General features: G+C 38.6%; 1 protein-coding gene across 3 annotated transcripts in view; it reads left to right on the top strand.

Annotated features, from left to right (window-relative positions):
- NCAPG2 (non-SMC condensin II complex subunit G2) overlaps positions 1–7,473 on the top strand; it is a 32,120-nt gene extending 24,647 nt beyond the window's left edge. For all 3 annotated transcript variants that reach the window (XM_088150424.1, XM_088150425.1, XM_025173103.2), the window contains 5 exons: positions 1,323–1,469; positions 2,993–3,096; positions 5,180–5,277; positions 5,781–5,880; positions 6,944–7,473. In XM_088150424.1, coding sequence (XP_088006550.1) covers positions 1,323–1,469; positions 2,993–3,096; positions 5,180–5,277; positions 5,781–5,880; positions 6,944–6,995 — 501 coding nt within the window. In that variant the 3' untranslated portion in view covers positions 6,996–7,473. The remainder of the gene's footprint in view (positions 1–1,322; positions 1,470–2,992; positions 3,097–5,179; positions 5,278–5,780; positions 5,881–6,943) is intronic.
- The last annotated feature ends 6,138 nt before the right edge of the window (positions 7,474–13,611 follow it).

Below are 13,611 nucleotides of genomic sequence, written 5' to 3'. Positions count from 1 at the left end.
GGAAGAAACGGTCCTCAACAAAAGTTGCAGACTATCAGTTTTGCTTTGAATATTTCCAGTATATTTCAGACTTCCTCTTTCTTTTAAAATAACAAGATACAATTACTTTCTAACCAATCCCTATTAGCAATGGTGTTCCGTTTTCTAATGAAAAGGTTGACATTTGGTGATGTTCAGTGACAGAACGAAAAATCGCTTGGAACGTGCTGGTGTTGTTTTAAGTGGGAGCTTTGACAACTCCACATAAAGATCATTATTCAGTCCCACATTTTCTGAGATAACACTTACCCTCCTTTTATTTTTTAATTTCGCTTTGAAAACCACTTTGTAAGAAAGGTCAGTGATAGGCAGGGCAGGAGTGTAATTACAAAAAAAAAAAAAATCTGGAAGTTTCAGAGATGATAGGATAACTTTTCTTAGAGACACGATAACATTGGCTAGAGCAGTGTTTCTCAACCTTGGCAACTTTAAGATGTGTGGACTTCAACTCCCAGCATTCCCCAGCCAGCATGCCAAGGTTGAGAAACACTGGGCAAGAGAAATAAAATGATTGCCTCCTAACAGGACAATGTAGGCATGAGATGCCCTCACAGGACTTTCAATTGCTTTACTAGATATCGTGCCATGTTTATTCTTGGTTTCTTTTCATGGACTTGTTGGTAATTCCAGGTCAATATTAATTAGAGATGGACTAGCTTAAAAATTAAACTTTGTATTGTTTTATCCAGAAGGTGTCACCTTTATTCTCTCTGCTGCCTGCCTTTTGTATTTCCAATTCTTGGCAAGGCTCTTAAGCTCTTTTCTCAGCCTCAGGTTTTTTTTTGTTTCAGATTATAAAGATTCACGACTGTTTCTTCTTGAGCCTTTTAACTCCTCTTTATATTGGAAAAATAATTCTATAAAACGATTGCACCTGGACTCTGATATTGATTTCAACCTCCTTGAAGCAGCACTGGGAGAATTGGAATACTTTAAATTGGTTATTTCTTCTGAAGTTTGTGCTGTAGTGTCATAAGGAAAGTGGATACTGTAAACCTGCCCCTATACAAAGCATAGACAGATGGTAGACTCGCCTGGTCCCTCCAGAATGGAGAGTTCCCATTTCTGTGTGAAAAGAGAAGCATCTTGCTCCTGTTTTTTAGAAAATAATCTGGAAAGGATGCAGCTTTTAAACTACTCAAAGTTTTTCTGGGGATTTTGTACTGTATGCTTTAATCTGTGTAGTTGTGCCATAAAGACATACTTGTCTCAGGTTTTTTAAAAGAAATATATCTATTTGTGTAGGCATGTTTGCTATAAAGCTCATTTTTGCTCTTTCCTAGTTAATTCACTCTGTTCAAGAGCCTCTTGGAGAATTCATACATGTAGTCCAGTCTTGTACGTTGGCTTTTCCAGCTGTTCACCGTGGAGTTATTTCTTCTCTGTTAGCGGCAGCAGTGGTTGAGATAGGTTGCAACTTGAGGCAAAAGGTAATGGGTTTTGCTTTACTGTTCCTGCAAATATGCTCTGTGTGCATGTAAGGATGGTCTAAGCAAATAGTCAAGGGTCTGTCAGATGTGGTAGAGATCAGACCTCTTGAGGTTCACCAGTACAACGGCATCACATCCCTTTTTTGAGCCGTAATTAAAAATGACCAGGGAAAGACAGCATCACAGGGACATGATTTGCACTCTGTGATATAATGTACTTTGGGTTTTAGCCTGTTACATGAATCTGAACATTGTGGTTAATAAGCTACATTTTATGGCTTACTGTGATGTGTGAATTTAGCAAGTATTTAACTGTGGAGTTCTTGGGGTTCTCTGAGCTTGGTTGTGTTCTTGCAAACTTTTCGTTACCCGGCTAGGTAACGTCTTCAGTGCTAGAACCCCAAGGACTCCACAGTCCAACCCTGAGCTACATATATTCTCTTCTGCAAGTATTTAACTTTATGATCTGGCTGAATGTGAGAGCCAAACATGCAGCTCATCATTGGCTACGTCCTCGAGAATCAATAAAGACCTGCATTCTTCTTCCTCACTCAGATGTGAGCCCAGTGTAAGCAGGACTGAGGCCCCCATCAAGAACCCAGAAGAAGGCTTTGGATAATAATATTTTAAGATTCTTCTAAGAGAGAGCAACTGGCCCCAAGCCATCCATAGCTGGGGGTGGGCTTCAACCCATTGCTGGTCCAGATAGAATCTGATATTCAGAGAGTTGATGGATCAGAATCCTCATTCCTACTCACACAGAATACCAGGAGATGCCAAAGACCTTTCAGGGTTTTTTCAGCATGGAGTGTGTGGGGAGAGATTCCCACAGATGGCTGGAAACAGGAAGCGCTTTCATCACATCACCCTAGCTCAGCATTTCTCAACTTTGGCAACTTTAAGATGTGTGGACTTCAACTCCCAGAATCCCCCAGCCAGCAAGGCTGGCTGGGGAATTCTGGGAGTTGAAGTCCACACATTTTAAAGTTGCCAAAGTTGAGAAACACTGCCCTAGCTAGTGCTGTATTTGCAAAAGGAGTGCAATTTTGAAGGGCTTTTCTATAAACATCTTCTGCATTCATGTCTCTTTTTACACCTGTAGAACAAGGGCTCTCGAATTCTTAGATGGCCCTTGTTATCGAACGCTCGTCTGCGGTAAAAAGAAACCTTCCCTTGAATATTTTGGGATTGCTTCGAGTGGTGTGAAGGGGCTGAGCAGAAAATGGCTGGCTCCAACCTCTTTTTCCAAGGCTCAAGGCAACAGGTCCTGAGCTGTCAGTCAAGCTTTTAGCCTTCAAAGGGGGATGATATTATGCGCCTTCCAGAAAGCATGATTGCAGCTGTGCAGCTGTTCTTTCTTCACCCACAGGATTATGCTGCCTGGCTTCCTCCTCCTTCCAGACAGTAGCTATTTCAATGATCGTAAAAGACTGAGGAAAGTAATATCAAATGCCAATTGTTTTTCTTCTGTTTATTGACTTCTGGTTTGTTGGAAGCATTCCTCTATATTTCTTTTGCTCCAGGCACCAAATACAGAAGAGCTAACACCACCTAAGACGTTCTTAGATCTCCCGCCGCTTTCGAGCGTTTTAATGGCGATTGTGAATAAATCAGCAAATGGGGTTAGGTAAGCTCTCTTTTAAGCGGAGAGGGGGTTTTGACCACCGCTTAGCCCTGATTCTTCTGTTTTCCCACAGTATTGCTTCTGTTCTCAGAATGGAGGAGAGATTTTTGTCTTCTTCTTCTGGTGCCCTGCTGGTGACCTCACCTGTTATGTTCTTATGTCATTGCTCAATTCTAGAATTAAGCCAAAAAGTTTTGACAAAGTAAAGAAAGAACTGGAGCAGTTAATACTTAAGGACCATGATATTGACCAACTTATATGCAATTCTGGTTTTGAACTGGATTTTTATTTTTATTTTTTGAACTACTGAATATATTCTACAAATACTCCTGGAATCTCATAACTGCAGTCCATTTGCAAGTAGCCCTTTCTTAAAAATTAGAACTATAATTTAGTAGTATTAGTGGTAGTTTACTGAAAACTCGTTAAATGCTATTGAATCATAGGGCAAAACAGGATTTTAAACATTCAGACACCTTTTTCTTACATTTAACATGAAAAATGGAAGCAAAGGAACTCTTGAAATAATTAGTACTTTTGAGTACTTATCAGTGCAGAGCAGTGATTCAGGAAAATTGATTTTACACTCATACAAAGACCTACTTCTGCTAGGTCACTACTCTGGAACATAAGCTGTTGGCTTTATTAAAATAGCATGTCAAGTTTTTAGATTGTCTGTGGGGCTATTCCAGCCAATTACTGTAGTTCATGTTCCAAAGCTCAGCATTGTAGGGAGGCCAGTTTGAGCATGGCAAAAAAAAAAAAAAAAAAAGCAGATATTTGTAAAGGGAAGGATCTGCATTTAACAGCATCAATTACAGGTTGTATCGAGGGATGAGCACGTGGATATCAGTCCATAGCTCAAGGTCCACCATGAAGGAAACATCAATCTTGATTGATCATGAGAAAACTGCAAGCTGCATTTATAAAAACAATGAATATAATTTTTTGACCGAGCACTGTGGGCATATGATTATATATTAAATATATGGGAACAAGAGACTGCTAGTCCATCTCCCTTGTCCAGATCATCTTAGACAAATGGCTGTCCAACATTTGTTTAAAAACCTCCAGAGATGGACCACCCCTGACTCTAGGATTGCTTCATAGCTCTCATAGTCAGGACATTTTCACTTTGGTGGTTCTTGTCCTACTCTTAGGCACTACAGAGAATTAATTCATATCCTCTTCCTTGTGACAGCCCTTCAGGTATTGGAAGAGTATTATCATGTTTCCCCTTAGCCATCTCTTCTTTAGGCTAAATATACTCAGTTTTTTTAACCAATCTTTGTAAGATTTAGCCTCCAAGCCCCTCACTATCTTTGTTGCTCTTCTCTATGCACTTTCCAGTCCTCAGCATCCTTCCTGCATTATGATGACCAAAACTGGGCACAATATTCCAAGTGTGGTCTGAATAGTGCAGCATAGACTGGAACCATCACTTCCCCGATCTTAACATTATACTTCTGTTGATGCAACCCAAGATTGCAGTGACTCTTTTGGCAGCTGTAGCTCACTGCTTGCTCATGCTTAGATGAAGCCCATGCTGGCTATACAAATATGAAGGGATTTTTTAGCTGAAAGGATGTTACAAACCTACTTTTGATGCCTCTAAAGCATCAGTGCAGCTAAATGAATCTGGAATGCTATTCTCTCCACTTGAATATGGCTTTTGGTCTCTGGAGACTTGCTGATTTTGTGGTTCTCAGTTCCAGAACCCCCATCCATTTTCAAAAGGCAGAAATTATATATTTGATTCTAGAAATAAAATCCCTTCTATTTTGTTCCATGCTCTCTCTCAAATATATTAGAACAGGGAGAGTAAAGAAGGAGCATTAGAGATTGTGAAAGGAAGAGAGAGGATTATGGTCTGAATGCTAAAGGTGGAAGCAATGTCTGGTGAGGGAGGAAGGACTGGATTTCAAAAGGTTGCAAAATGAGAGTAATGGAAGTAAATGCTGAGAACCTCTAACAGTCTTATGAAGACCTCATAAAAGGTTCTAAAACCTAAACATTCTGCAAGTTCATGAATTCATACTTTGATAGCTAATCTGTTTACCTTTAATTTCATGCATATTTTACTCAGGTCTTTTCTACATGAATTAATGGAATCCATTGAGTCTGAAGAAATTGAAGGAATTATTAGTCTTACCGCTTCTGTGTATATTGTTGCTTTAATGGAAGGTGAGCAAAAGCTAGTCTCTCTAATCCAGTGAAGTTGTACAAGATTAATTCCAGTTTCTGAATTTCCAAAGTGCTTTTGGCGGTTCAGGGTGAAGGAACAGGAGCGATTAGTTCTTGCCTCGCTTCTGGGAGAACCATGAAACTTCACTAGGGTTTGTATGGGGCCGATAGCATTTGTTATAAATGATATGCCTTCTGGTGAAATAATGAGATTTGCTACAGATACCAAATTATTCAGCACAGTGAATGTTTAAGTGGGCTGGGAAATGCTGTGGAAGGATCTGGGTACATAGTCTTTAAAAAAGCAAACGTAGTTGTATAAGTATTGATGGACGATGAAACAAACCCCCAATCTTCAGCAATACTTAGATGGGTTTAAAACAAGTGGCTTTCCAAGGGGAAGAGAAGTCTAGGGGCTTTTAATCTGCTGCCATAGAGAACAGGCATATTTCTCTTTTCCGATAAGTCTCACAGGTCTTCAATATAATCATGTATTTTGACAGGTAAACAAAACCCTTCATATGTGAAGGACATTGCATCTACCCTTCAGAGAAAATTAACATTGTACAGTGAGTTTACCAAGGAAGATAATGGCATGGAAAGGTAATTTGGGAGGAGTTTTATTTCTTTAAGAGCTTTTATTTTATATATGTATTTGTATCTAGGGGTCATGGATGGTTTCTGTAGTGTTAAGACAGTCGATAATAATACATTCTTTGAAGTTCAGTTGCTGCATCTAAATTGGTGGAACAATACAGAGTTTTAATCTAGAAGCTGAGCAACGTATACAGCTAATTGCATGGGAAGCTTACAGTTCCTTTTGGTAAACATTATATTGCTGTTCATGGAAAACAGAAGCTTCTATGTACCTCCCTCTTGCTGCATTAGAGAGAAAGGAGGAAGCGTTGTCTTCTTTTCATCATGTCACACCACAGTTTAGCATGATATCTCAATGTAGTCACTGACCTGGTTAATACAAATAACACCAAGCCAACTGCCCCAAACCTGGGCTTTTTCCACATTTGTGGACTCCCAGGAATCTCAGCAATGACCATGTTAGATGGAGAATTCTGGCAGTTCTGGTCCACAAGTTGGGAAGACCAAGTTAATCCATCATATCCTTCCACTTCAACTTCGTTGGATATGTGAAGTCACCCATCAAAGCTTAATATTAGCTGCGAATCAAGTCACTGTGGCTGAATCAATCTGGGATGTTTTTAAGAATCCTTGCTTAACATTATTTGTGAGCTCAGCCACCACTTCAGTGTTGTAGGAAGTCTGACACATCTTGGTGACCTTGGATCCATCAAGGGCAATCAGTATTTTTTTTACAGGCTATTTTATGTGGATCATTCCATGCAGACAGTGAGATTTATCTGGAGATGCAGTGGGAAATAGGTTGCATGGAGAGAGCTTCTACTTATGGCATGCATACAGCTCCCATTTCTTCACAACAGCTTTTTGCTCCTGCTCTTGCAAAGGGATAAAATCCATAGTAGGAACAAGAGATCTATGCCATGCACGCATTGCTAATAATAGTGCCATGAAGCAATTAACTTTCGGTGATGTCTCATCTGCATCAGGTGTCATATTAGAGCTAAAGAGGAACAAATGTACTTACTGTCATTCATATCTTATGCAGTTGTTCACTATTTTTATTTTTCAGAATGCTGTGTGAAGCTGCTTTGGGCACTGTGAATGAAATGCTATGTCCTTGATCATGTAGACAAGAAAACAGGATAGAAGATATATTCAAAAGTTTCCAGAGAGAACCACATGCCTTATAGTTTTTTGCCTCAAGTGGAAAAAGAATATTGTTTTGACTGGTTTTTCTTTGAAATGTTTTTGTTATAGATGATTTTTTAAAAAAAATCCATTGTATTTTCATTTTATAAAAATTTATAAAAAATGTGCAGATTTTTAAAAAAACTGTTTTTAGCATTGTATACTGTAAATGCTTCTGTTATCCCTTGTACATATATTTTAAGGAATTCTGTGCTTTGAATAGTCAGAGCTTTTCTCATTAAACCTTATTTTTGAAGAGCGGCATAGACTCATAAGGCACATATTTTCAATCACTGATGCTTAGCTAAAGGATTTTATATATTAATATGAAACACTGAGTAATCTTTTGTGACCGGTGATGTGATCAGCAGTAATAGACATTTTCATTTCGATAACTGATACAAAATAATGGATAAATTAAACTTTAGACCTATGCAATGCTTTGGATTCATTTTCAAAACAGTGCTTCAAGTTATGTGGGAATGGGAAAATAGTATTTTTCTGCAACTCTTTAAAGGAGCCTTGTCTTTTTCTAGGATCAAGGGGCAATTGCACCATCATGGGAAAAGACACAACTGCTTTAAAGAGTCTCAGACAGGTGCTACATTTGCAGTTGCACATGTTCCAGAACAATTTTTCCTGATTATTTCTGAAGCGCTACACAGCCCTGTAAAAGATGCATGCTATCTACAAGAAACTTTATTGGAAGGAGATACTCTCTAGCTGTTCATGTATGCATCTATAAGTTGTTCCTTGATTACTTACTTATGCAAAGAGAAACTATGCACCCTTCTCTACATCTTGGCAGGCAGGAGTCTCAGTAAAAAATTGTTACAAGGGACCTCCTCCCCCCCCCCAATAATACAGTCAGTCAATTTGTTGTTTCAGATTCCAGTATGGTCTTAGGGGAACATATCTAGTCAGCTGAAAAATGATTTTGTTTGCCAGTGGAGATAATGATACTTTAAATGTCAAGAAGTAATAAAAATAGAAGCTTCCTTTTTAAAAATTCAAAATGTTTTACCTATAATTTATGGTTTCCTAAGATCAGCTATGTCAGATGCAAAACATGTTAGGAACACTGTAGGTGGGCAGTCATGATCCAGCTCCCCAGAAATAGGTGGTTCCAACAGAGGAGGTCTCTATGAAATGTCTTCTATGAAATCTTTTTTTAAGGCAACATTTGACTCAAATTATGCAATCGGTAGAACAACAATACAGCAATAGTTATTTTGCATAGGACTGCATTTTGTATGATAATCTCTGGGTGTGAAATAGATTGGAGGTGGAAACCATGGAGAAGAAACAGGATGCCTGCCTGGGCCAACTGGGAAAAGTAGGGACCATATTTCATTTCTCTCTCATGCTTACACATGTATCTATTCGTACAAGTTCACATACAGTAAATAGATACCAAAGCAAATCTCATTTGTTTATGCATCATTCCCACTCATTCTCTGTTCCATTCATATTTATTCTCATATTTAACTTTCTGCCATAGTGCCAGGACCACTACCTACCTGTCTTATCTCTAGCCTGCAATGATCCTGCCCTTCTTCATCTTCTCTCTGCTGAAGTTTATGTAAGCTTTATTTAAAGTTAGTTTAGGAAGGTTTCTAGGTTTAACAACTCTTACAGAGGTAACCTGTTCTAGAATCTCGGTTTGATCTGAAATGGTAATAGGCTTCTCCTGGAGTCATCATTTTGTGCTCAACCATTGGGCTATCAACTTGATCTTTTGATCTTCCATTACTGTTGGTAACATCACTGGAAGGGCCTTGTCTGAAATTCTCTTGGAGGTAAATGACTCTCATTTTCATCCTTAGCCCAGGCTCCCAAATCCCAGATTATTAGCATTTTTCCCGATGGAAATTCAGTGGCAAAATACCTGTCAGCCCTGACTAGATTACACAGACGTAGTATCTTCCAGGGCTCAATGATAGTATACACCTGGAAAACCTTAAACGTTAACATCAATAGACTTCCAAAAGTAGTAAATAAAGAGCCAGTTTGGTCTAGTGGATAAGGCTCCAGGCTAGAAACGAGGAGACTGAGTTCTAGTCCTGCCTTAGACATGAAAACCAGCTGGGTGACTGGGCCAGTCACTCTCAGCCCAACTCACCTCACAGGGTGGTGGTTGTGGGGAAAATAGGGTTTTTTTGCCACCCTGAGTAATTTATAAAAAATAAAGGTGGGATAAAAAAATCTAAAAATTGTATTTTTAATCTTAAAGAATGATAAACATGTGCAAACACATTACAGGGGACTGCTATCCATTCTATTTAATTTTTCTTACTATTAGAGCAGCCATAAAGGCCCTGGAAAGATATTCAAATGCCATGATGTGTCCATACCTACAAAGATCAGAATCATGGAATCCATGGTATTCCCTGTAACACTGTATGAAAGCGAAAGTTGGACTTTAAAGAAGTAGGATAGGAAGAGTATTGACGCCTTTGAACTTTGGTTTTGGAGAAGAGTCCTGAGAATGCCATGGACAGCCAAGAAAACAAACAAATGGATCATCAAACAAATCAACCCAGAGTTCTCACTCAAGGCACAAATGACCAGGCTCAAATTATCCTACTTTGGACACATTATGTTAAGACCCAGCTCTCTGGAAAAGGCTCTGATGCTAGGAAAGATGGAAGGAAAGAGAAGAAGAGGACAACCAGCAGCAAGGTGGATGGACTCAGTGACAGTGGTGATGAGTGTGCTGTTGGGAGACTTGGAAGAACAGGTTAAGGATAGATTGTCATGGAGTAAATCTATGTGGTCACTAGGAGTCAAAAATGACTTGATGGCACATAATCAACCATAAATAAAATAATGTTCAGATTTTGGCCTGGTTCCACCCATTATTTTTTGGAGTAGGACCCCAAAAATCAAAGCCTAAATATAACTTAGGATAGTTGTGCATTCCTGATTTGCCAAAAGATTTTCTTCTCAATTTGGAAAGATTGCTCCTACACAGACCATCCCGAAATAGAAATGTTAAATAATGTAAGTTTTCTCCATAGCAATTTGATACTTCCTTCCTGATTAAACAAGAGTTTCTCTGTGTTTCTTTAAAACTTGTTTCATATAAACTTATTTCTTAATAATTTCTATAACTCTGATTAAATATGATACTGAAAATGAATTGTGTTACTCTGAATGATAGACTATAGGAGAGTTACAGCTTGTTCTCTCAATATAATGTATTAGTAGGCCAAAGCAGAATATTTAGTCCTTTGGGATAAAACCTATTATGACAAACTTTTAGTACCCCCTCCTTCAAGTTTCTGTTCCATCATTTCCAGTTATCTCACTTGCTACATTTAGGAAACTAAGGGAGATTTTGGGTGGAAACAGTATTCTTACCCTTCTGCAGAGATTTTAGTCCATATTTTCAGCACTGAAAGTGGCTATTTTCACATGAGGCCTCCTCGATTGAATCGAGACTTGTTTACATTTATTTATTACATCCTTTATTGCCTACAATACAGAGGTCCTCCATGGACTTGGATCTTCACCAAAAGCAGTATTTCTATTGCTCTCCAAGAAAAGCATTTCCTTGAAATGCAACCCAGCTTTAGGAATATTTTTAATGCATCAAGTACTGTGTGATGTAGTGATTAAGGTACTTGATTAGCAGTAAGGAAATTCAGATTCAAGTCCATCCTGACTTTGAGCTAGTCATTATCTTTCAGTCAAAGCTGCCTCCCTGAATGGCTGTTGCAAGGTCAGAATTGAAGGAGGAAGAGTTATGGACCCCACCTTGAATTCACAGAGTAGCGTTTCTTCAAGTGTGGTCCTAGAACCCCTGGGATCCCCCATGACCCTCTCGGGGATCCGCGAAAACAAAATTATTTGCTATGTTGAAAAATAATACAATATTAAAATCCCATCAAACAATCGTGAGAAGTGGTAGTGGCAGTGAACGTCAAATTTAATTTTTAATACAGTAAATATTGATAGATATAACCCATACAAACAAAATCTTCTTTGGGGTCCTCCATAATTTTTAAACATGGGAAGGGGTCCTGAGAGAAAAAAGTTTAAGAAATGCTGTCTTAGAGAAAAGGTGGGATATAAATCTAATAAAGTAGTATCTTTTTTAGAATCTAAATACTTCCAGATGTTTATTTGGAATATTACTGCAACTAAGGTGTACTTTTGAGTTCTTTCTCACATCTATTATTTTCTGGAAGGTGAAAATATTTCTAAAAGGCTTACTGTATAGAACTTTCTAGAATTTCGTAGAATTATGGAATCGATAGGGCCATTGAATCCTCTCTCTTCCTTAATGCAGGAATCCCAATTAAGAATCCCTTTAAGCTATTCAATCTCTGCTTAAAAACATGCACCAAATAAGAGTCCCCTATTTCATGCTGTTGCTGTTCCCATTGTCAAATGCTCTTACCATTAGGGAGTTTTTCCTGATATTCATCTGGAATCTGTCTTCCTGCGATTTAAGTCCATTATTCTGGCTTCTGCACTCTGAAATGAGAGAGAACAGGTCTTGGTCTTCTGTGTGATACCACTGCATCTCCTTCTCCCCTCAGTTGTATTTTGCAAGACTAAATCTGTCTAGTTTCCCTGTTCCATCTTTTTCTTCTTCTTTAACTCTTTCCCAGTTTGTCTGATTTAAAGAGCGATGACCCAGCCTGACCAATTCAGAGTATAGTTGGAATGATTACTTCCTTTGATTTGGAAATGATACTTCTAAGTGTGTGCAATTCTTGTCATCTTCATCCAGTTTCGTGACATAAACAGCATTTCAAAAATCCATTGACAGAACCACAACTCTAATCTAAATCAAAACAGCCTGAATTGTTCCTCCTGTTGTTTACAATATGCCTTTCTCATCCTTTTTCTTTTTGTTGTCTTGAATGACTAATGGAGACCATTCTGCTTTAAAATGTGTCTATTGTTCCTGCTATCAAGAAGAAGCATTCTCTGCAGATTTATAGGACCAATCACTTTCTGAGCAAAACTGTGTGGAAAAATCTTGGACTTTTTGCTAGTCTAGTGATGACAGTGATTGGAGGCTTATGCTGCAAAGGATGCCACCATTTGGTGCTTTAAAAAACACCCATATAGTTGTAAGTAGAACAATACAGATGCGGGGGTGTGTGTGGAAATTAGGACAAACACAACTAAATACAGTATAGGCAAAGTAGATTTTGGAGCCTACTTTGTAAGGGATGGAGATGACCTCCCTGTCCCACTGTATCCACCTGAGGTCCAGAAGAGTCATTTAAGGGAACTTGGGATTTTATCCATATCATTATTTAGAGTTCTTACTAGTTGCAATATTTCATGGGTAAGATCATTTGCACCAACTCTAATTCAGATGTGGTACTTTTTTCAATATAAGTATAGGTCCATCCAACTGTTTCTCTTTGGATGAATTTCATTAGTAAAACCAGAGGATGTTGAAAGAGTTGGAGATGTACAGATATTTCTGTACTTGAATATTGCTTGTTATGACTATTAATATCTAGTCAAGAAGAAATTATGCTGGTTACCCTCTCTGAGAAGAAAGATCAGTCTAAACACTTCCAGGTTGGCTGTGAGACCACTTCTTCAATCTTGTAGCCAAAAATTGATCTTTTGGGGGGTGGGAGCTCTCAACAATATTCCTTTCTAGGATAAAGCACTGGAGTTAATTCTAACTGGGAAAATTGTGGCACATGTTAAAAAGGGTGGGGCTTTGATTGCAGGGTTGTGGCCATCCTCTTAATTTTTTTGACAGCCCCTATGAACCCCTGATTAACACCAATACTGGTACCACGCCTGTTTTACAATAATGATAAGAACAAGTAACATTTATGGAAATTAATGAATAAGTGAAAGACCACCAAAAATTGATAAATTCATAAGAACTTGGTAGACCTATTATACCTCCACAGCAATTCACAGAAGGCTGGAAGTGCCATAGGTTGAAGAGATGCATACAGGTAGTCCTCAGCTTGTGACCACAATAGGGACTGGAAAATTCTTCATTAAGTGGTGCGGTCATTAATTGAGGCATCACGTGACCATACCCAATTTTCGTGGCAGTCATTAAGCGAATCACATGGCCATTAAGTGAATCATGTGGTTCCCCATTGATTTTGGTTGTCGGAAGCTGGCTGGGAAGGTCGCAAATAATGATCATGTGACCCTGGCACACTGCAACTGTTGTAAGTGTGAGCTGGTTGCCAAGCACCTGGATTCTGAACATGTGACTGGGTGGACACTGCAATAGTTGTAAGTGTGAGGACCAGTCAGCCCATTTTTTTCAGTGTGTCATAACTTTGAATGGTTGCTAAATGAACGGTCATAAGTCAAGGACTACCTGTATCTAAACAATGGATTAGCAAATAGAACTCAGACAAAACTATAGTTGACAAAAATATTTTAGAGAACCAGCCAAATCACGATTAATCTTTCTGACTTGTTTTTTTAATAACATTAATGTTAACAATAGTTGGGAGGGACATATTGGGATGGAAGAGAGAAGGCCTGAGCCTCAAGCTTATCATAATGCTAGACTATGGTTAAGCATTATATTCAGACAGC

This window comes from Python bivittatus, unplaced genomic scaffold, assembly GCF_059951505.1.
Source record: "Python bivittatus isolate LINGU-HERP-01145 unplaced genomic scaffold, Pbiv_v1 ctg000610_np1212, whole genome shotgun sequence".
NCBI lineage: Eukaryota > Metazoa > Chordata > Lepidosauria > Squamata > Pythonidae > Python > Python bivittatus.
This window is presented reverse-complemented; position numbering and strand designations above follow the sequence as displayed.